The sequence below is a fragment of the Hevea brasiliensis genome, chromosome 5 (assembly GCF_030052815.1).
Source record: "Hevea brasiliensis isolate MT/VB/25A 57/8 chromosome 5, ASM3005281v1, whole genome shotgun sequence".
In the NCBI taxonomy this organism is placed as follows: Eukaryota; Viridiplantae; Streptophyta; class Magnoliopsida; order Malpighiales; family Euphorbiaceae; genus Hevea; species Hevea brasiliensis.
The window spans coordinates 8,666,095-8,687,393 of NC_079497.1; the positions used below are offsets into that span (position 1 = coordinate 8,666,095).

At 31.9% G+C, this 21,299-nt stretch overlaps 2 protein-coding genes and 1 long non-coding RNA gene across 3 annotated transcripts; 2 read left to right on the plus strand and 1 right to left on the minus strand.

Annotated features, from left to right (window-relative positions):
- Nucleotides 1–5,610: 5,610 nt before the first annotated feature.
- LOC110642106 (folate-binding protein 1) lies at nt 5,611–9,447 on the plus strand. Its single transcript, XM_058146869.1, has 5 exons — nt 5,611–5,625; nt 6,638–6,714; nt 6,813–6,996; nt 7,327–7,661; nt 8,539–9,447. The coding sequence occupies exons 3-5, from the start codon at nt 6,979–6,981 to the stop codon at nt 8,663–8,665; spliced, it is 480 nt and encodes a 159-aa protein (XP_058002852.1). The 5' UTR covers nt 5,611–5,625; nt 6,638–6,714; nt 6,813–6,978; the 3' UTR covers nt 8,666–9,447.
- A 285-nt stretch (nt 9,448–9,732) lies between these two features.
- Nucleotides 9,733–10,288, plus strand: LOC131179893 (uncharacterized). The gene is made up of 2 exons (XR_009148813.1): nt 9,733–9,868; nt 10,113–10,288. It is a non-coding gene; the product is annotated as an uncharacterized LOC131179893 (long non-coding RNA).
- On the minus strand, nt 10,071–13,528 carry LOC110642105 (serine/threonine-protein phosphatase PP1). Its single transcript, XM_021794052.2, has 4 exons — nt 12,892–13,528; nt 11,419–11,978; nt 10,612–10,797; nt 10,071–10,492 (listed from the first exon to the last, which is right to left on the minus strand). Exons 1-4 carry the CDS (start codon nt 13,088–13,090, stop codon nt 10,469–10,471), a joined length of 969 nt encoding a protein of 322 aa, XP_021649744.2. The 5' UTR covers nt 13,091–13,528; the 3' UTR covers nt 10,071–10,468.
- Between the last annotated feature and the right edge of the window lie 7,771 nt (nt 13,529–21,299).

Consider the following 21,299-nt stretch of genomic DNA (forward strand, 5'->3'; position numbering starts at 1 on the left):
TTTATAAACAAAAATATTTTATCGAATTGGAAGAGTATAGCATATTGCGTCACCCACATCCATCCGTACTTATTATGATGGGCATATTTTAAAATTCGAGCTTACACAGAAAAGTTTGGAATATGTGCTAGATATCATGCAAAAACTTTAATAGCAATATAAATTTATTTATAGAAAATTCAAAAACTATAAAAATATAAATAATGTAAATAATTAGTAATATTTAAAAGCACTCATTAAAAAATATATATATATATATTTATTTATTTATTTATTATTTAAGCAATTATACTTTTAAAAAAGAAATTGTTTATGTGGAAATGGAAGATCATTATCTATATTTAATTTAAGTAATATAAAAATTTTCATATTCAATGATATGACATTTATCAGATAAAATTAATTAAAAAAATATTTTACAATTAATTTCTTTCATATTCTCATTTTTTCATAATCCCAACAATTTAAATTGTACGATCAACACTATAGTTACCCTAAATTTGTTTAATAAAAAAATATCAGTCTACAAAAATATAATTTCTTAAATTTGATATATAAAAATATCAAATCAACATAAGTAACATAAAAAATAGCTATTGAATATTATAAGAGAGTTTAATATTACTATTATTAAAAATTAAGAGATTTTGTGTTAAAAATTAAAATTTAGGTATCTTATTATTATACATTAATTTACTCACTATCTTTTAACTTTAATTTTTTATTTTTTATTTTTTTTAGAGTGAAAACATTAATAATAAACTAATTATTATATACACGTGGTGCATTTTCTTACAGAAAAATATACTCTTCTATAATAGTGAGAATAAATTTTATATAATTATAAAAAATATTACATATACACAAATTACACCTAATAATTTCTCCAAATAATGTTGTTACAGGATGCAACCTTAGATTAATGAATTAAAACCTAAACGCCACCGTTAAGACAACCAGCCCAGGCGGTCCAACGCCTGTCTAGCTGAAAGCCAATTCAGGTTGTAACGCATTTTCTTTGCGTTCTCCTGATTCAGCTTCATTGCCCGAGTCAAATCCTCGATTACTGAGTAAACTCACTCGCGTTTGTTCATCCCCTTCACAAACTCCATTCTCTTAAATAGAGTACACCCTTTTTCTTTTTCGCTCAGTGACTTCACAGCCAACAGAGACACAGCCACATCCAGGGATTCTAGAGCGGAGGGCTTGAATCCTTGAAGATCGAGAGCTAAGGCTTTGAGAATGTGAGTCGCTACGTCAGTGGGATCGAGTGAGAAGGCTTTGATATGGCTTCCTTTTCAGCTTTTTTAGCCAAGATGATGGTATAAAGCAAGAATTGGAAGGGGATTGTCATTATATTATTCAAATTATTATAGATACTAAATAATTAAATTTGAAAAAAAAAAATCTTGTTTAAAAATAATAAAAAAATTAAATAATTCATTAAATAAAAAAATAAATAATATACATTTAAAAATAAAATTAATATAAAAATTATATAATTAATTTCATTAAAATTTATGTGCTAAATCATTGTTTTGTCATAAACTTATAATACTGCATATGCAGTTTTGAATTTCTTTTTATTTTCTTTTTTTATTCTTATCTTTTACGTAAGCAATTATTTTGAAATTTTTTAATAAGTAATTTTTTTTTTAAATTTATCAGCTCTAATTAACACATCAGCATGATTGCAAGTTTTTTTTTTTTAATTCAGAATTAGTTTTTTTTTTTATTGTTAAAAGAAAAGGATAAATTATTACTTAATTTTTATATTTTAAAAAAATTAATTATTTAATTTCTATATTTTTAAAAAATATATTATTTAACCTATATATTTTACTTTTATTAAATTATTTAATCCTCCAATCAATTTTTTTATTAGTTAATATTGATCAATTTATTATTTAATGTCTCTATTTCAGTGAAACTAATTAATTAGTCTTTATATTTTAGAAAAATACATTAATTAATTCTTATAATTTGACTCTATTAACTATTTAGTTTTATAATTATTTTTTATATCTAAATTACTCTAATTTTCTCCTATTTATTTCTTTCTTATCCTGTTTTATTTATCTCTCTATGTTTCTTTTTCATTACACCACACTCTTCTCCCTCTCATTTTCTCTTTGTTTTCATTTATCAATAAAAATTATACAAGTTGTCTACACAAAAAAGTTAATCAGTTTCCTTATATTTTTAAATAATTAAGAAAAATTATTTCTAAATAGAGAAAACATAAAAATAATGTCTAAAAAATTAAAAATTAAAAAAATATGTACATTTAGATTTAGTATCTATAAGGTAAAATATCTATTTTTATCCAATAATATACTTTTCAAAATTTATTGACTAACTAATTAATTTCACTAAAATAGAATGACTAAATAATAGTGTTGTTCAAAATACATAAATTAATTAATTAATTTTCTTAATATAGATGGACTAAAAGTAATTTGAATAGTATGAATGATGAAAAATTTGACAGATGGACTAAATAGTTTAATTGAAGTAAAATATAGATATTAAATAATATATTTTTAAAAATATAAGAATTAAATATTTAATTTTGTTAAAATATATGGGCTAAATAATATTTTTTTCAAAAGAAAATAAGAATATGCCTTGTCCAAGTTTTATGTTTGCATTGTTTTACATATTTTTTTTGTTGCTCTAAAATTTTTCCAAAACTTCTATTCAATACAGGAAAGTGATATTGAGTTTTGTAAGGCGAAAAAGAGTGCTAATGATTAAGATTGTGCATTGTTTTTTAGAGATTCGAGCTAAATTAAATTGAATTGAAATAAAAAAAAGAAACTGTCACTATAAGAATCGAATTGAAGTTATTTTATTATTTTTATTCAATTTTAATTTTTCATTAAGAATCAAACTGGAATCAAACTGAAATCAGATTAAAATTAAAACCGACTCAAAATATCAATTTTAAATATATGTATTTTTTATATATTTTAGATATATTACATAGTCTCAATTAAATTATATATATTATATGCAATTAAGATGATTATATTATAACTTAATTATTATTTTATATATATATATAACCCAATATTAACTTTATTGTTTTAATTATAAATACATTAAATCACTTTATAATTATTAATTATTTTATTAAATCATCTTTTTATTATGTAGTATACTTTCTTATTAAAAATTATAAAATTATAAGATAGTATAATATATTTATTAAAATGTATGTTATAAATTGACTTAATTTATATATGTGTTATTTCATGGTATTGAAATATGACCCACTCAAAATGTCAGTGATGCAATTCGAGTAAAATATTTTTCGAGATATGTGGTCATAATGAAGAGTATGAGCCAAAATAATATTTAAAAGTAAGTATTAATAATTAAATTCACTAAATTTAATATTATATTAATTTAAAAAAGTTTTAATTATAATTTACAAAAATTTTATAAACAACATTCACTATGTCAAAATTAAATTTATTTTTAATACTTATTATTCTGAGTTAAAATTTAAATTAGTAAAAATTGTATATTTTCTAACAAAAATTTAACTTTAAATAGTTGAATGAAAAATATAATAAATAATTTTTCTAAAACAAAAAATTACGTAGTTTTGTGCTCTTGATTTAGGTTACATTAATCATAACTCATATTATACTCGTTGATTTGCTATTATTTTATAATTTGGATGAAAATATTCCATGACTTATTATGTATAGGACCAAACACTTACCACTATACAAAAAGTTTAAACTTTTAGTACAGGAGCAACTTTAATCCCTTATAATGTAACAATCCAATCGCTATGAGCTTAAAATATCTCGGTAAAATGTAGCCCACTGAGTTATCCCGACACAATGCTAAAAATCCACACCCAACACCTATAGGTATTCAAACTCATTACCCTGGTTCTGATACCAATTATAGGATCAAGTGCCATGATTCGAAGAAACCTGAACAAGACGTTGGTCTGCTAAACTATTCTCACTTAGTGCCAACATTTATGAATATTTGGTGTTATCTTATATTTTTAAAATTATTAGTTTAATTATAGTATTTATTGAGTAAGTTATTATGATTATGTTATTTTATTGATATTTTATTTTGATATTAGTCTTATTATTATTTTTTTTTGTAGTAAACCACAAGTATCTCATAATCCACAAGGATTGAATACTCGATCTTGTTTAAGAGATATAGAGTCATTTACCGCTTGTATCAACCCTCATTAGTAGTATTATTATTTTAATATTATTGCTATTATTTTTATTGATATTTTGATGTTAGAAATATATAATTATTTTTATTTTTTTAAAAGAAATATAATAATAATATACTTTTTTGTGTAGAAACTCATAACTGAATTGAATCATAACCAAAACTAGAACAAAAACTAGAATCAAACCGGAACTGGAGCTGAAATTTTGTTTCTCTTTTTTTTTTCCAAAAAATGAAAAAACTAAAATTAATTTATATTTTGATTCTAATTCTTACAAAAAATTAAACCGAAACCGAAATCCAAACCGCATAGTCCTACTAGAGACATGTATGATGTAGCCATGATAGAAAAATTTAAATGACCTTTTTTTATTTCCTAAATGTAATAATAATATTTTTAATTTAAAAGACAATTCTAAACTGCTGTCATGTTTGAAAGAAAAACTGTTCTTATGGATAGTGTAAATTTATTATCAATTTTGAACAGTCAATTTTAGAATATAATTACCTATTAAAAATTAAATATTGTTAATAAAATTTAAAAGTAAATTAGATAAATTATACTAAAATTAATGTTAAAATATTATAATTATTAAATAATATTAGTTAAATATATCAAAATTAAAATTAATATTAATATATTAATATTAATTTATAAAACATCATTGCATAACATAAATTTAATGTATAAAAAATGATTAATCACATGATATAAATTTAATATTTATTAAATAATATTTAGAATGAATAATATATAGATTAATCTCGAATAAATCTGAAATTTTTAAACCTTTATTTTTTATTGATTCTCAAAATTTAAAAAACTATACTTTTCCCTATTTCTGGGGATCATTATATGAGGGTTGATCATTGTCGGTAGTTCAAAAGGATGTTAGCAGCATTCCAACTACCTACAATTGAAACAAAATACTTCTTAACTGAGTTAATTGAAAAAAAAAAAATAAAAAATAAAAACGCATCATTATTTATTATGATTATAAGAGAAATTTAAAAAAATAAAAAAAAATCAATATTTATTTTTCGTAAAACATAAACATTTTTCCTTTAAGATTTACTTCTTGCTATCCAAATAATGTATTAACTTTTTTTTTTTTTTTCTAAATAAAGCCAATAAAAAAAAAACAATTTTGGTAAATGAACCTGGATCGAGCTTATGGTTGGGGATTTTTCTTCGGGCTGGCCCAAAAACATTTTAAACGGTCCGACCCGTTGGATCAATTGGGTATCCGTAGACCAACATAACATTAGCTGAGTGTATCAGTCGCAGTAGCGCATGGAATTTCCAGCAAGAAGATCAAAAAAATAATTAAATGAAGGGAAGGGATTATGGTTTTTTAATTCTTCTGCTTCTTTTCCATTTGCACATCCCGTTTTCCTTTTGTGAAGGTTCTCTCTTTCTAATTCTATATTAGGGCTCTATCTTCAAATGATTTTCAATTTTGTTAACTCCGATTGTTGCACGCCTTCTTTTTTTTTTTTTTTTTAATTTTTTTTAACCCGTTTCTACTTTAGTGATAGAATTCATGTATTTGGGATAGCTTAGGAATGGGAATTAAAATATATATATATATATATATATATATATATATATATATATATATATATATGTATGGTCTAGAAATGAGAATTAGAAATTTTATCATGTTTCTGAATTTGTATGTTACATCTTGATCTTGTGTTTTATTTAACTTTACTTTTCGCTTGGTATCTGAGAAAATTGAAGGGATTATACTTTATGTTGTTTCGATCTCCAAAAAGGAGTAACTCTTATGGAGTCATGAGGTTTCACTAACAGGCTCTTGTGTCTATTTTGGTTATGACTCGGTTTAAAATTTTGGGACTTCTTTACTTATTAAGGAAGGGCATTGGTTGAATATATGACGAGAGCCAACATTGTGATGAGATTGAATGCTTTGATGGCAGTGATGCTTTAGCTTATTTACATGGCATATGCCATGTAGTTATTAGAAGGTTGGGATTTTTTGATACAATACATTCCCAACCCAATGTATCATTCTTTCTGTACTTACACAGGGCTTGGGATGTGCAACTACTTTTAATTCATGTTGTTGTTTATGCTGTATTCTTTTAGCATATGCATTTTTTCTTAACCCTAGAGCATTATGAGGGGACGGAGTTTGGTATCCAAATTACTGGATAAATGATAATGCTGACCAACGGCTTGGGTAACCTGGTGATAGTAATGTAAATGAGTCTATAATTTTTTTTCTTCAAAGTTGATGGTTTTAGTTTGGTGATTAGGGAGGCAGGAGCTAAATGCTCAGGTGCATGATGGCTGTAGTGAAAATTTATCTTTGTTCTATCAAGTACCAACTTGTCTCATTGTAAATGTATTTATGCATCCATCATATTAAGTCCGTTTATTCTGCTTATGCAGGAATACGTGACGGAGTGTGTATTTCCAAAGGTGGTCGGTTTCCACCATTTTCAACTGAAGGGAAACCTCCGAAAAAGGTAAGCAAGGGTTCCAAAGATTTGACCCTCTGCAGGGTGTTTCGTAGAAAGACTTGCTGTGATGTAGCTCAGACGTATCCTGCTTTGCTGTCCGTTAGGAGACTGGCTTCAACTGGGGAGGCTAGCCAAGAATGCTTGCAATTATGGGAATTATTCGAATGTTCCATCTGTGACCCCCAGATTGGTGTTCAGCCTGGACTTCCTCTTATATGCACTTCTTTTTGTGACAGAGTCTATCAAGCTTGTGCTAATGCTTACTTCTCAATGGATGCAAAAACAGAGGTGGGTGTGTAATCACATGACTTCTAGATTTGGAAATTCATCTAAGGGCATGGGTTTGCTGCTGTAATATTCTATCTGATCTGTATGGAATGGATATCTCGTACTTAGTTATCAGATTAGATTATGCTTCAGTGTTAATTGAAATGAAATTGTACCATTCATGGGGTTTCCCATCAAATAAAGTCTGAGTTCTCCTAAGTTCAGTTAATGAAAGCCAGCGACACTGTATCTTTTATGGATAAAATAAATTAAGAAAAGACTGAATTCTATTTTATTTTTTTCTTTCAATGCTTCACATAATCAGTATCCTTAATGGATTTTACCTGTTAGGTTCTAGCACCATGTGGAGTGAATGACTTTGTTTGTGGTAAAGCTGCTGAATGGGTCTCCAATGGTACAGAGCTTTGCCTCTCTGCTGGTTTCACCGTTAAATCGCCTGAAGATGCGGACATTGGTACAGAAGAGGCATCTTGCTATGGTGGTAGAGCTAGTCTTGATTCTATTGCCGAGTCATGGAGGACTTCTCATTCTGAGTTGCCCCAGAAAGATGGGAACTTATGGATTTTAAAAGATTTTCAGCAGTGGGTGCAGGAAATGCCTTTTAGTGAAAAAGTTTCTTGGGCAGTAGGAGGGATGGTTCTCACTGCGGGTTTGTTGTTTTTGAGGTTGGAATGCATTTTGTTGCCTTCTTTATGTTATCAAGGTTTCATAGTTTGCTTGTTGGCTCTTTTTTTTATAATAAGTTTTTTATTAAGTTTGTTAGATGATAATTTCTATAGTCTCCAAAATAAAATGCTAATTCATAGCACCTTACATATAGAACTAATGGATCCAGATGGGGAAAATGGGATCATATAATTAGGATTTTAGCTTTAAATTTTGGTAAAATTTCCACTCAAGTGAGCTGCATTGATTTCTTTACAGTTTACACCTGTGTTGCATGTGGCCACTCAAAATTCAGTACTTATGTTGAAATTTTTCTTAAAAAATAAAGGTTTAATGGAGCGGTGACTGATTTTGTTTGAGATATGTTGTTCGGCAATAATGAGCTCAGGTGTGTGTGAGAACTAGAAATTGCAGAGCTCACATTCTCTTCCTCACTTGTTGGTGTGAGTTGATGTTCAGCTGTTGAACTCTAGAACCTCGTGATGGTTTTATCATAACTTAGACATCTGGCTTGTACACTGGGCCATACTAGTTTCTATGCTTAAAGACAAACCACACCCACCCCCCCCCCCCCTTCTTTTCCTCTGAGCAATAAATTGAATGTCGTATGCCTTAAAAAAAATTGTAATAGATTGAACCCTTCTTCTTTTTATCTGAGCAATAAATTGAATGTTGATTTTGTTTTTAGTTAAGTCATTAACTTGGAGAAGTCGATACATTGTTGAATATGTCATGGTAGACACATTTCTCTTAACCAGCTTTCCATTGGGCTAGTTATTCCATTTTTCTTATTGGTATTGGGCTGTCTAATGCCATTTTGTCAGCTTTGATGCTTAATGAAGTATATAAATGTTGAGAATTTTGATGAACATACAGCAAAAGAAAAAGTTATAGCCAGCGCCAGAGGCTAGCAGCTATTCAACGAACAGCAAAGATGCTGGAAGGCAAGATGGACAAGAAATATCCTGATAGTCAAGGGAATAGGAAAGGAAATCGAAGATGAATGCCTCGTTGAATATAAGCTTGACAATGTTTTGACTTATAGGTGAATTGTAAAACTATTGTCGTGATGGGAATCAATTTGTTACTTTTCCTTTTTATTCCATATTGAAGAAACCAATTTTTTTATGTTATTATTTTTTTGAGTAGGGGGATTAGGGGAGTGAAAACTCTGAATTTGGCTTTGACAGGTGAGTAATATGTCTTCAGCCACTGTACTAAACTAGGCTAGGCGAAGAAAGCAGATTTAATTAGTTTGAGAATTGTTTATTCAAGTAATGGGAGTCCTCATCTGTTCTTCAATTGAATTTAGTCAGGAATTGCTATGAATCCACATATAATTATCTTCATTTTTCTTCTGTGTTGTAGTTCCTAATACTTACACATACTACATGTTTTACAGCTCTGATTTCAAATGAGCAGCTGTAATTCTAGTATCTACCGAGGCCTTCATGGCTACACAACATGTAATGACCATCAAGCGCTGCTTGTGAACATTGGAAAGAGAAACAAAGGGTGATGTGCGTGTGCCATTGTACGAGAACGACTATGCTAAACATGTGGGAGTTTTGTATCAAAGAATTTTCTTGATGTGAGATAAAGGAGTTCTTTTCCTACCTTTTTGAAGAATTTTCTTAGTTGAGCTTAGGATTTCTGATGATTAATTTTAGTAATTGCGTTACTTTTTCCAATACTACTATCAATATTTATGTTTGGGTTGACATTGAAGTGCGATCTGTGTTGCAATCCTTCAATGGTACACTAAAGCTTGGTTTCGTATGTAAATACTGGTTTTGACAACTGAAGTCATGTTTATGGTGTTCGATATTTTCATTGAAACTTTTTTAATCTTAAACTGTATATAAGACGGTGATGCTGTCTGGGCAACTCGCAATCAATGGCTGTATCCGGAAACCTTGTGAGGTGATTGCGTATTCGCAGCAGAAACAAACTTGTAGAATCCCACATGGGTTTAAAGTGGAGCACGCAGGTAAACTAGTTTTCTCTCCCGATTTGATTGTTTTGTATCATTACTTATTTACTTGGCAGTTTTTCTTAAAAAAAAAAAAAAAAAATTGAAAAAAATTATAATTGCTGGATTTATTCAAATCAGATTAAAACCGAAACCAAATCGAGAGATGCAGTCCAATTTCCAGTCCTTATCTAGGGACCAGAAGAGTAGGCCAGGCCTATCCACAGATGCAAGGTAACTTTCATCTACCATTTTGCCTAACATTAACAATTCTGAGCCTTGCACAATAAATGAGCAAATTTTGTTCAATGTAGTCTCTTTCAGGCCTGAACACAAACTTCGTTGCTTGGTTTTATTATACATGAACCATTTTATTTACACATTGAGCGAGAAAACTGGAATGAAAAGAAAAGGTACAATCTGATACAGCTCAAGCTGCCAGCAATGAACTTTTTTTTTTTTTTTTAATGTTTAATAGGTAAGAAAGAGGACTTACATGAGAAAACCACAGTTGGTACTCATACAAACTCAACAAAAATCAAGGCAGAATCGGTAGATGGCATATGCTAAGCGATGGAGACAGGAAATTATCAAATGGGGTTCAATGTGAAATTTTCAGCTCCTGGCCAGAAGATAGCAAGTACCTTTGATCTACAGATTTTTTTTTCCTCTAGTAATCTGCATTGCAAATTGAATCGTCTGCTCCTTTAATAGGGTTAAAAGTTTTCTCATCTCCTAAGACTGCCCCGTAACGGAGAGTTCAAACCGAAGCATGAAGTGAGCTCGCTCTATCTCGTATTCAAAACCAGGAATCTCCAAGTTCCTTTGCCCATGTTAGATATTTCCAACTTTAGGAGGCTGTTTGAACAGGGACAAGAAAAAGGTCAGATGGTTTCCACCATGGAAGTCTCACACAGGAAGCCAAGGTCAGTCATCCCATATTAAATAAGGCAGACAAAAAAAGTCAGATTTATAACCTTCTTAAGGGGCAACTTTGAACTGCTTGCTGATGCAGCTGGCTTCAATATCTCAAAGGAACAAACTAGAGATTCATCAACACTCAATAAAGCACCTGCATTGTCAAACTCCCCCCCATAGTTTGGAGCTGAAAATATTGTGACTAGACTTCGTTTGGCAAAAAACTCATATCCATCCTCCACCACCTGCAATTTAACAGAAAAAACTTAATATGGAAATGCTGAATTTCATAATTAATCATGTTCTCAGGTCCCGATAAAACAAAACATCTGTTATTGTGCTTGAAGTTGTTCCACGTGTATGTCACACAAAATGATGGCTGAAGTTACCTATTACCAATCACCAATACAAGGGAACATCTATCATACCCTTTTGATTGTAGTTAAGGGCTATCGTGATACGGTACATTTTCACTCGCAAACACTGTTTATTATGAAGGAATCTTTCCTTAGATTGAAAGATAAGCTTGTCAAATTAGAAATTTCAAGCAAAAGAAAACAAAATCGTGGGAGGAGTTCCTGCATAGTAATTTTTCCAGAAAACTAAGTCCAATTATAGATTAGCCTTTTGTGACTAACATCGATAAGAGATATCTCCCATCATGATCTACCACATTCCACCTACAAGGACTCTATATTGCTAAATTTGCAGGCAAGGGGACCAATCCTACCTCAAATCTAGGGGATTCTAACAAGAAAATTGAAAGAAAAAAAAATGCATGGAAGCAAAGAACTTGAATGACAGCAGGGGAATATAAATATGCATCTTTTATTCTTAGTAAGCTTGCTTATGTAAGAATTGGTTACCTGATGACCTCGGCAAATGAGATCAAGGTCATTCTTATCCAAAAACTCAGCAACCCGATCAGGTCCAAAGGTACATGAAACACCTCGATCACTGTCTGACCAGCCCTCAACCTTAGCATCAGGGTCAGACCAGAGCAGATCACAAAGAAGACCACTATCAGGAATTTCAGTAGGCCTCTGAATTTCTCTAATTTGGTTCACATTCTCCAATTCTGGAGATAGGCCGCCGTGCATACACAGTATCTTCTCATCAATTAGCGCAGCCACGGGCAAACAATTAAAGCAGTCGGTAAATATTTTCCAAAGCCTAACGTTGAATCTCCTTTTACACTCATCATAAAACCCATATATCCGATTGATCTTTGCATCCTCATGATTTCCTCTCAAGAGAAAAACTTTGTCAGGATATCTGATTTTGTAGGCCAGAAGCAGACAAATGGTCTCCAAACTTTGCTTCCCTCGATCAACATAATCTCCAAGAAAAAGATAGTTGAAAGAAGGAGGGTAGCCACCATATTCAAATAGCCTCAGGAGGTCTTGATATTGTCCATGTATATCACCTGTAACACATACGATATCAGACTAAAGGAACAGAGAGAAGGATTAAGGAGATGAATAATACACACACACACACACACACACACACAGACACACCTGCGCGTGCGCATACACACTACTTTTTTCTTCTCACCTATACAAATCAGCAGTAATAATCTAAATTATTCAATAAAGGAAATTGTTCATTGACAAACAGTGAAGAAATTGAAAGCCAACTTCTTGTCTTTCCTCAAATACAAATCATTTTCTATCTCTGGCCATTAAAATTCAAAGACAAGCATGTTGCTTCCCTTTAGCATTTTGGATCATTACATTTATGGCTAAACACAGGCTCCAACAGCACCAAAGGAGTAAGAGGCAATAAATTTGACCCAACAAAATCACAAAGCAATACCTTAAAATTTTGGATTTGATTATTCCTGTAGCAAATTTCCGAAGAAAAAATAAGACTCAAACAATAGTAGATATTCTCCAGCACCAACTTTTGATTCTACGCATCAAACGTCCACACAACCAAATACAAATGTGGGGAGGAAAAAGTGAAATATGCAATGGTGATTGCCAAGAAAAAAACATGATACTTACCACATCAAACTTCCCCATCAATAATCAAATAGAACAGTTATCCAATAAATCAACCCTTTCACCCGACAACACCAAGCTACAATTACAACCCTTCCACAATTAAAATTCAATCGCGAGATCTCACAATGGCCAATCATGCAAAGCAACACCCATTCCATACAAATTATCCAAACTATGATGATTTACTTCCTCTGTTTCTCAACAAACAAACCAATAAATCCAAGAAATAAATAAGAATAAAAGGCACCCATCATCAAAGTATTGCATAATAAGATTAATCAATATCATGCTATTATATTAGGAGGAGGAGGAGGAGGGGTGTGTGCTGACCACAGATGCGAATGGGAGCTTTTAACTGAAGGAGAGTAGGCTGAGAGAGGAAGATTTGGCGTGCGTTTACACATAATTGACGGATCTCTCCTTCAGATAGCTGCACCTGCTTGCCCCCTCTCCCGTCCAATAGCCTCCTGATTATATCATCCAAAACTCCCTTATCCATCATCCCCTCCATTGACATCATCATCATCATCTTAACCTCCAAATCAAACCAACAGAAAATATAAAAGGTTATCTATTGAGAGAGAAAAAGTGGGAAAAGGCGAAATCTTCAAACCCGATTATCGACAAAGAAACCCCAGAACACATAAAGCAATGAAACTGTGAAATAAAGGATCAAAAAGAAAATTTTGTACAGAAAGAGAAAAAGGGTAAGTGTCAAATTGAATGAAATAAATCAAGAAAGATAAAAGCTTTTTTGTTAAGAGAAATGATAGCAGAAAACAGTGGACAGAAAAAAGCAGAGAATTTACGATTAAAATTTGAGAGAACAAAGCAAAGGATCAGATGGGCACCCAACAGATAAAAATAGAAGAGAAGGAATAGAGAGAGAAGTATTTGAGATAGAAAAAGAGAAAAGATAAACTTGTCATTTTCGTTAATATCTCTCTCTCCCTCTCTATTCCAAAAGGTTATTTTCTGCGCCACCAACTGCCTAGAGGACTCAATAGGGAGGTTGAAACCTTCAAATCCACTGTAGAGAGAGAAAATCCAAATTATAGAATGTTTACTGTGATAATTTATATTTATAAAGAGCTAATGGGACAACTTTTTTAATGCAAATTCAGTTGTTTGCTCAAGTGTTCCTATCAAATGCCATTCATAAAATTGATATAATTTTTTATTATATTAATAGTATTTTATATATTATTATTCATAATCAAAATATTTCTTTAATTTTTAAAAAATTTTAAAAAATAATTTTTTATAAATTATTTCTTTAACTTTAAACACTAATATAAATATTAATATCTTTTCATATTTGCTTTAAATAATTTTTTTATGATAAATTAAATAGCATTAATTTCCGCCTTTCAAAACTGGAAAAGTTTTATAAGGTATTGTGGATATTTTTATATAATTTTATAAATATGATAAAATATCTTAAATTTTTATATGAAAAATAATTATATAAATCAAATTTTAGTAGTACAATTTAATCTAATAATTATATAATAGTATCTAAGAAATAAGTTTTTTTTTTTTTAATATATTGAAATCATTGAATAATTTTCCAAGAGTCTGGAAGTGCTCAGGCAGTTGAGAGTACAAAACCGCGTATTTTGAAAAGTCTGCTAATACGTGGATGGTGAGCGATTAATTGCCATACACATCATCCCTATTATTATATTATTAATTTATTATTTTATTCTACCCAATCATGGCTTGCCACAGTAGTGCGTTCCTGCCAAGTTTGGTGAATTTAGCACTACAGAACCACGAATTTATTTGCGTTTTATTTATTTAATTATTTATTTTTACTAAAAATTAGGATAGTTAAATATCGAAACTTATACTTACATATATCAAATGTGTTTTTAATCTTTAAATTAAGTTGTAATAAATTATTTATATTTTTTATTAACTTAAATTTTATATAAATATATTATTTAATTTTTATAATCGATAAATGCACAATCATAATTTATATGCCCTTTATTGTTTTTTAACATTTTATGTTATTCAAGAATTTAAAAATTATACTTTTATAAATTTAAAAATCAGATATAATTAAAGATAATAATATGAAATAACTTTTGAGATAAACATCAGAATTAAATGATGCAATAACCCAAAAATGAATTTGCATTGTTCAAATACTTAAAGCTTCATGTTTATGTTAAGCATTTCATCTGCTAAGTGCTTTTTTTTTTTTTTTTTGATGTCCCAAGATATGTCCAAGAGAGGGGGTGAATTGGACTCTAAAAATAATTTTTCGATTCTTACTCAAAACTTTTGAAAAATTGCAGCTTGGTTCAGCTTAATTATCTAATGTGAAATGTGAACAATACAACTCTATTGATAAATTGATTCAAAGTTGGATCATAAGCAATCAGTATACTGATCTAACAGATTATATTGGCATTCAATAGAAATTTCAGTAATATGAATATGTTAACAACACAGCAAACAGAGCAGTACACTAGATATATTAATTTACAACAAATCAAACAATAAGCAGATTAAATCAGATGTCGACAGATTCAACAGTAAACCAATTTTCACAGTTTGCAGCAAGTTTAACAATAAATAGTATCAACTTTCATATCAGCAAAAGCACCTCAATCAGAAAGATAAAATGCATAAATGTAAAGAGTAAGGGTTGAAAAAATTAAACACTGAATTTTTATAGTGGTTCGGCTCAACTAGCCTACGTCCACTCTCTCAAAGATCCTACTTTGAGTCTTCACTCTACTAAATCTTCTCTTTTAAAGGCAAGAGACAAAAACCCTTTTACAAATCTTCTCATCAAAGCTTTTACAAGTAGCTTCACACTTCTACCAAGTGTTATCCCAAACACTTTTCACAATCAAGTTTCAATAGGTTCTTGAATGACCTCTCATAAATGATAATAAGGTGTCTAAAACTCACTCTTACTCAATACAACAGAATCTATAAAGAAGAGATGAGTAGATAAGCCAATGATGAGCAGATAAGCTAATGATGAGCAATAAAAACACTTTGAGCACTTTGAATGAAAGCTTTTATGATTTTAAACAGTGGAGAGACTTTCATTAAGTGTAAAATGGCCAAGAGTATGTGTATTTATAGTTTTGGAACGTTTTTTACCATTTGAGAACTCATTTGAATGTTACAATTACGAATTTCAAGAAAATAGCCGTTATTTTGTCTTTTTCTATGATATTGTGTAGAGTTGAGACAGTTAGCATACTGGAAAAGTAGCAAACCAGTTAGCATACCAGGAAAACTTTTCTGCATAACTTTGAAAACTTTAGAACTTTACACCAAATCATAATCAAATACTTTTAGGCCAATAATGATATTTAAAAGAAAAATCTTTTGAGAGATTGAAAATAAGTATAATTGACTTCTACTCCTAAATTCTTTTTACAAGCAATCCTAAAAGTTAAAACTAACTTCTATACTATATGTACCTTCAATTTTGATCTTCAATGCAGTTTTGGAAGGTAACATTTTCTTCTTTTATCTCATTTGATTCGTCCTGTGTTATCTTAAAATGTCATCTTTTCTTCAAAAGCACAAATCCATCATGAAATCCTTGAGTCTTTTTCTTTGTTCTTTGAGAAGCACAACACTTAAAACAATGTTAGTTTGATTATAGTTAAGTTTTGGTATCATCAAAATCTATGCTCCTTTGAGCTTGTAGGGTCAACATTTTCTTTTTCTTTTATGATGATCTTAGAATGGAACTCTCAACAATGTAAAAATTTTTAATTGGAGGTTTGCATATTTATTTATTTGTCAAGTTTCATCAAAGTTGTATTAAAAATATAAAATTTGCAAAGAATTAGAGATATAATTTTTTTAATTTAATTTTTGATATTTACATATTAAATAATTTTTTAAATTAGGTTTTTTAGTCATTTTACTCCTTTTATTAATTAATTTTAGCTAATATGTTTATTAATTTTAGTTTAATTTATGAATTTCTTTTTGTTTTATAGATTAAATTGTGTTTTTGAAAATTAAGGAGTCATTTGCTTGTGTGTAGAGTTGATTCTAAGCAAAAAAATGCAAAAGATAAAAGTGCAAAAATTGCTTAAGTTAGTGACTGCCAAAAATTGCATAAAGAGTTGTATAGTCTGCACTTTGCATCCAGAAAAATAGAAAAGTTATATAAAAACCTATCAAAAGTTGCATAGGCTACTGCACGGCCGTGCAACTACTTGTGCAAGAATCAGAAAACTAGTTATAACCTTATTGAAAGTTGCACAACCTACTGCATGGCTGTGCAACTGCTTTATGCAAAAATTTGAAGAACATCTTCAAACTTGTCAAAATTTGCATAACTTCCTACATAGTTGTACAACTGTTTATGTAAAAATCAAAAAGACTACTCAAATTTGCTGAAAGTTACACAGGGCTCTGTACGGCCGTGCAAGTCCATTCTTGTCAAACCTGATTTTGCATAAGATCTTACACAAGCACCTACATAACTATGCAACTTTACTAAATTTAGCTGATGCGACATTTTTACATATGTGCAATGACCTCACACAAGATCTACTTTTAGCTTATTCTAGCGTTTTTATCAAAGAGTATAAAAGCCATCTCATCTCTTTCTTTACCATCTCTTTCTTTACCATAAGAAGAAGAAAAAGAAGAAAAAAAAAAAAAGAAAAAGAATAAGAATCGAAGGAAGGTGAGAAAGACGGGTGTTCTTAAAGGATGAGTTTACGATCCAGGTGGAGATTTTGGTTCATCTCCTCCAGTTTTTTCATAGTTACCATTGGATTTTTCATTTCTTAGATTGTTTTCATGTTTTATTTATTATTCTACCTTGATTTTCTTATAATTAACATGGATTATGAGTAGCTGTTTTAGATTGTGGAGTTAGGATTTAATATTTGAATGATTTTGTGGATTTAAAATGGGTTAGTCCCAATTTAATTAAATTTTATGAGGTTCAGTCCATTTCTTATGTGCTTATTGACATACTTAATATAAGGCTCCATTAAGTATTACTCTTAATCTTTGATTGAAAAATCAAAATGAGAAAATCAATTGATAGATAATCAATAAATTTTACTTAATTGCTTAGATATAGAAATAGACTAAGAATTGAGAAGACATAATAAATTAGTTAAAACTTTTAATGGGTTTTAGTTTATCTAAATACCGTGAAAGTAGGATTTGGTCAATTATAACACTTTTTGTTTCACTCAAAATTAATATCAAGAATTTTAAATTTGTCTCATTTAAACCCATTAATTTAATGAATTGGGCTAGTTGGTGTGTAACACCCCAAAATTTTATTATTTATGAGTATTTTTGGTATTTTAATTTTATTTGAATTTTAGGAATTTTTTTGAGATTTTTCGGATTTTAAAAATCGGGTTCGATTTTCCGAAAATATAAACTTTGATGATTTTTAAAAATTAATTTAAAGACCACGTGGCAAAACTAAAAATATATTTGGAGTCTACGTATTTTTCTGAGTTTTACGGAATTTTTTCGGAATTTTTGGACCTCGTTTTCGGTCCCGAGGCAGAGTAAAAATTCAAAATTTTGTATTTCAAATCGAACCGGCCGAATCGAACCGGACCGGATCGGACCGGTCGAATCGGACCGGTCTCTTCTCTTTTTCTTCCTCCCGCGCGCGACGCCCTCTCCTCTCTTCTCTCTCGTTTCTCTCTCCTCTCGCCCTAGCCGCCACTGACCAATGAAGGCGCGCGCCGCCACCAGTCGGCCACGGCCACGCTAAACGGCCGGAACGCCGCGAACGTCCCTTTGCGCGCGCTCGACTTCCTCGGCCAAATCCGGCCGATCCGGCCACCAATTGGACCGGGTCTTGTGTCCAAAATCATCTACTCGGCGAGAGCTTTCCATAGACACCAAGAACGCCGAAATCCATAGAGCGGATTGTCCGATTTTTGCTCGGGAAGATTTTAGCCCATTTCGACTTTTGGTCTAGATTTCTCGAAAACCGTGAATTCCACGAGGAAACCGAGGCCACCAGCACACTCCATTCGTCGAGAGCTTCGCAACGACATAAATTTCGAATTTTTCCGACACCATTTTTCGGTGGATCCCACGGAACTTCGCAGTGTATTTTCGAGCATTAAATGAGCTTAGAAAATTCTGAAAAATTTATGTACTAACCCCCGTGTTATGGGCTTCGTGTAGGTATCCTCGATTCGCGGAAATTCGACAGTTGATCGGATGCGCAAAATTCGCCGCATGCACTGCACGGAAAAGTCTCCGAATTGGGCCGAGGTTTTGGCTAGCCCCCCATTGTCAGACGTCCCGAGCGTCCCTCAAGTCGGAATCGCAAAGGTAAACCCAACCTAGTTTTTACGTAATTTTCTAGTGCTTAAATAGGATTAAAAATCCATAAAATATTCGTGGTAGCTTAGAAAATTACGATTCTTTTGCAATAGCTTAGTAATATTGCTAAGGACGCGAGGCAAAGTTTTATAATTTTAGAGCTTGTTTGGGCGGTTTTGCAAAAATGATCAATAATAAGGACTAAATTGAAATTTTACGTATTGTGATGGATGATTGATTTGATGGGCGGGAGGGGCTGTGTGATATGATTGAACTGTTGATATATGGATTGTGAATATAGAAGTGCGTTTTTAGCCCTTTGCGGGTTGGGTAGGTCTAGGTATAGGGAGACTTTGCGGATTTTCTACGACTTAGGGCGTACTTGATATTTTTCTTTGTTTGTATTGAGTCAAATTTATTAAATAGATGTAATGTAATTGTCGGTGAGCCGATGACCTTCTTCCTCCGCCCGGCCGCCCACGGTAATTTGTCGTCAAGTTTGTGAGTAGAATATTAATTTTAATTGTAATTTCGATATTATTATATGTTCGAGATGCCCATGCATCACTTATATGCATATATTTATGTAGTTAAACTCTAGGCACGATTTTTGATGCATTGATAAATGTTAAAGTGCCATGTATGTTGTTGTGGTAATTTGGAGCAGTGTGCGTGCGTTGGCGTGCGTGTGATGTGGTGTGGACTATGGATAGGACGGGTAGACACGGCTTGAGTTCTTCGCTGGGACCGGTCCTTGGGTAGACACGGCTTGAGTTCTTCTGGGACCCGATTTGGTATTTAAGTGGAAGTCCAGTGAGTTCTTCACGGCACTGAGTTGGATTTAAGAGAGTGTATAGGGATCGGCTCCATATATTATGATTGATGTTACGAGTGCGTGAGTGCTCCAAATTACCTTTTGATGTTATGATGTGAAAATGATGTGGATGTTACATTTCACTCTCTGAGTGCATTAGTTTTAGATAGTTATAGAGATTATGGTTAAAATTGATATTTTACTCTCTGAGTCGACGCTCACTCTGTTCAAAAATTTTCTGAGCCACGGGAGGATATTTTGTTCAGGTTAACTTTGTTTTCTACTTCGCAGGTTGTTTATTAATATTTGTGTAATTTTAATTACTCCTAGAATTTCCGCATGTGTTAGCAGTAATTATTTGAATTTGGTCTGTAATATTATTATCATGATGGACCTGTAAACTTAATATTCTATGTCTGTTTTGATGGATTGGATGAGGGAGCTGAGCTCCCGTTTATTATTATGTTGATGAGTATGTGGAGGGTGAGCTGAGCTCCCCAATTGACTATATATTGTGTTTACAGGTCGGGTGAGTCGAAAACTCCCCGTTGGAAAGTCCATTTTATGGCCGGACTCTGTCTGTTTGTTTTCTTGATATTGGGCCCAAATGGGCCTTAGAGTTGGGTTAATGAACAGTTAGGCTTACTACGGGCCTCGGGGCTTTAAGGTGGCCCGAGTCCTAGTCTTGGTCCGGCCCATAGGTTGGGTCGTGACAAATATGGTATCAGAGCTTAGGCTCCAGATTCCTAGGGAAAAGTTGTCTAAGTGTTGGGAAGAGTCTACTAGGAGTCACATGCGGAAAAATAGGGTTCACCTTCGTCTTGCATTGTCATCTTTGCTTCTAGTTTCTGCTTCATATATTGTGTGTAAATATGAGTCTATAGAGAGTCATGTAATGTCTGATTTTGAATTTTGTGGGCTAATCTTTGCTGAATTTCGGAAAATGCGTAGAAGCGGAGAGCTGCCACGCACGAGAACAGATGTGCCCGACGAGGTGTCGGCACGGATGAGCGCTGCCAGGAGGCGGGGTAGGAGGCCTAGAGTCGCTCAAGTAGAGGAGCAACAACCCCTGAGAGCAGTCCTTTATGGCACAGGGTCCCATGGACCCCATGGCAGCTACTCTAGCTGGTCTGCAGAGAACCATCGACATGATGGCTCAGTATATGGTCCATCCTCCACAGCAGCAGCAGTCCACCGCACCAAGAGAGGAATCTTACAAACAGATCATAAACTTCAAGAAGTTGGTGCCTGGTACCTATGATGTGTCAGACGATGCATATCGGTTTTTGGATTCCTGCGCAGGCGAGAAATGATTACATTGGTGATAGAAGATTGATAGAGTGTATGCAGCACGTCATGGGGCCCATGCCTAGACAATGGATGAATGACTACGTGTTACCCCGGATGGAGGGTTTGACATGGGCTCAGTTTGTGGAACTGTTCATCAATCGGTTTGTGCCAGAAAGCTTCAGAGATCAGAAACAGTGGGCCTTTGAGGCCTTAAGACAGAATGGCAGGTCTGTAGATGAATATGCTACAGAATTTCTGGAATTGAGCAGATATGCCCCTACAGCAGTAGCTACAGAAACTATGAAGGTGAAAAGATTCCTAAAGGGGC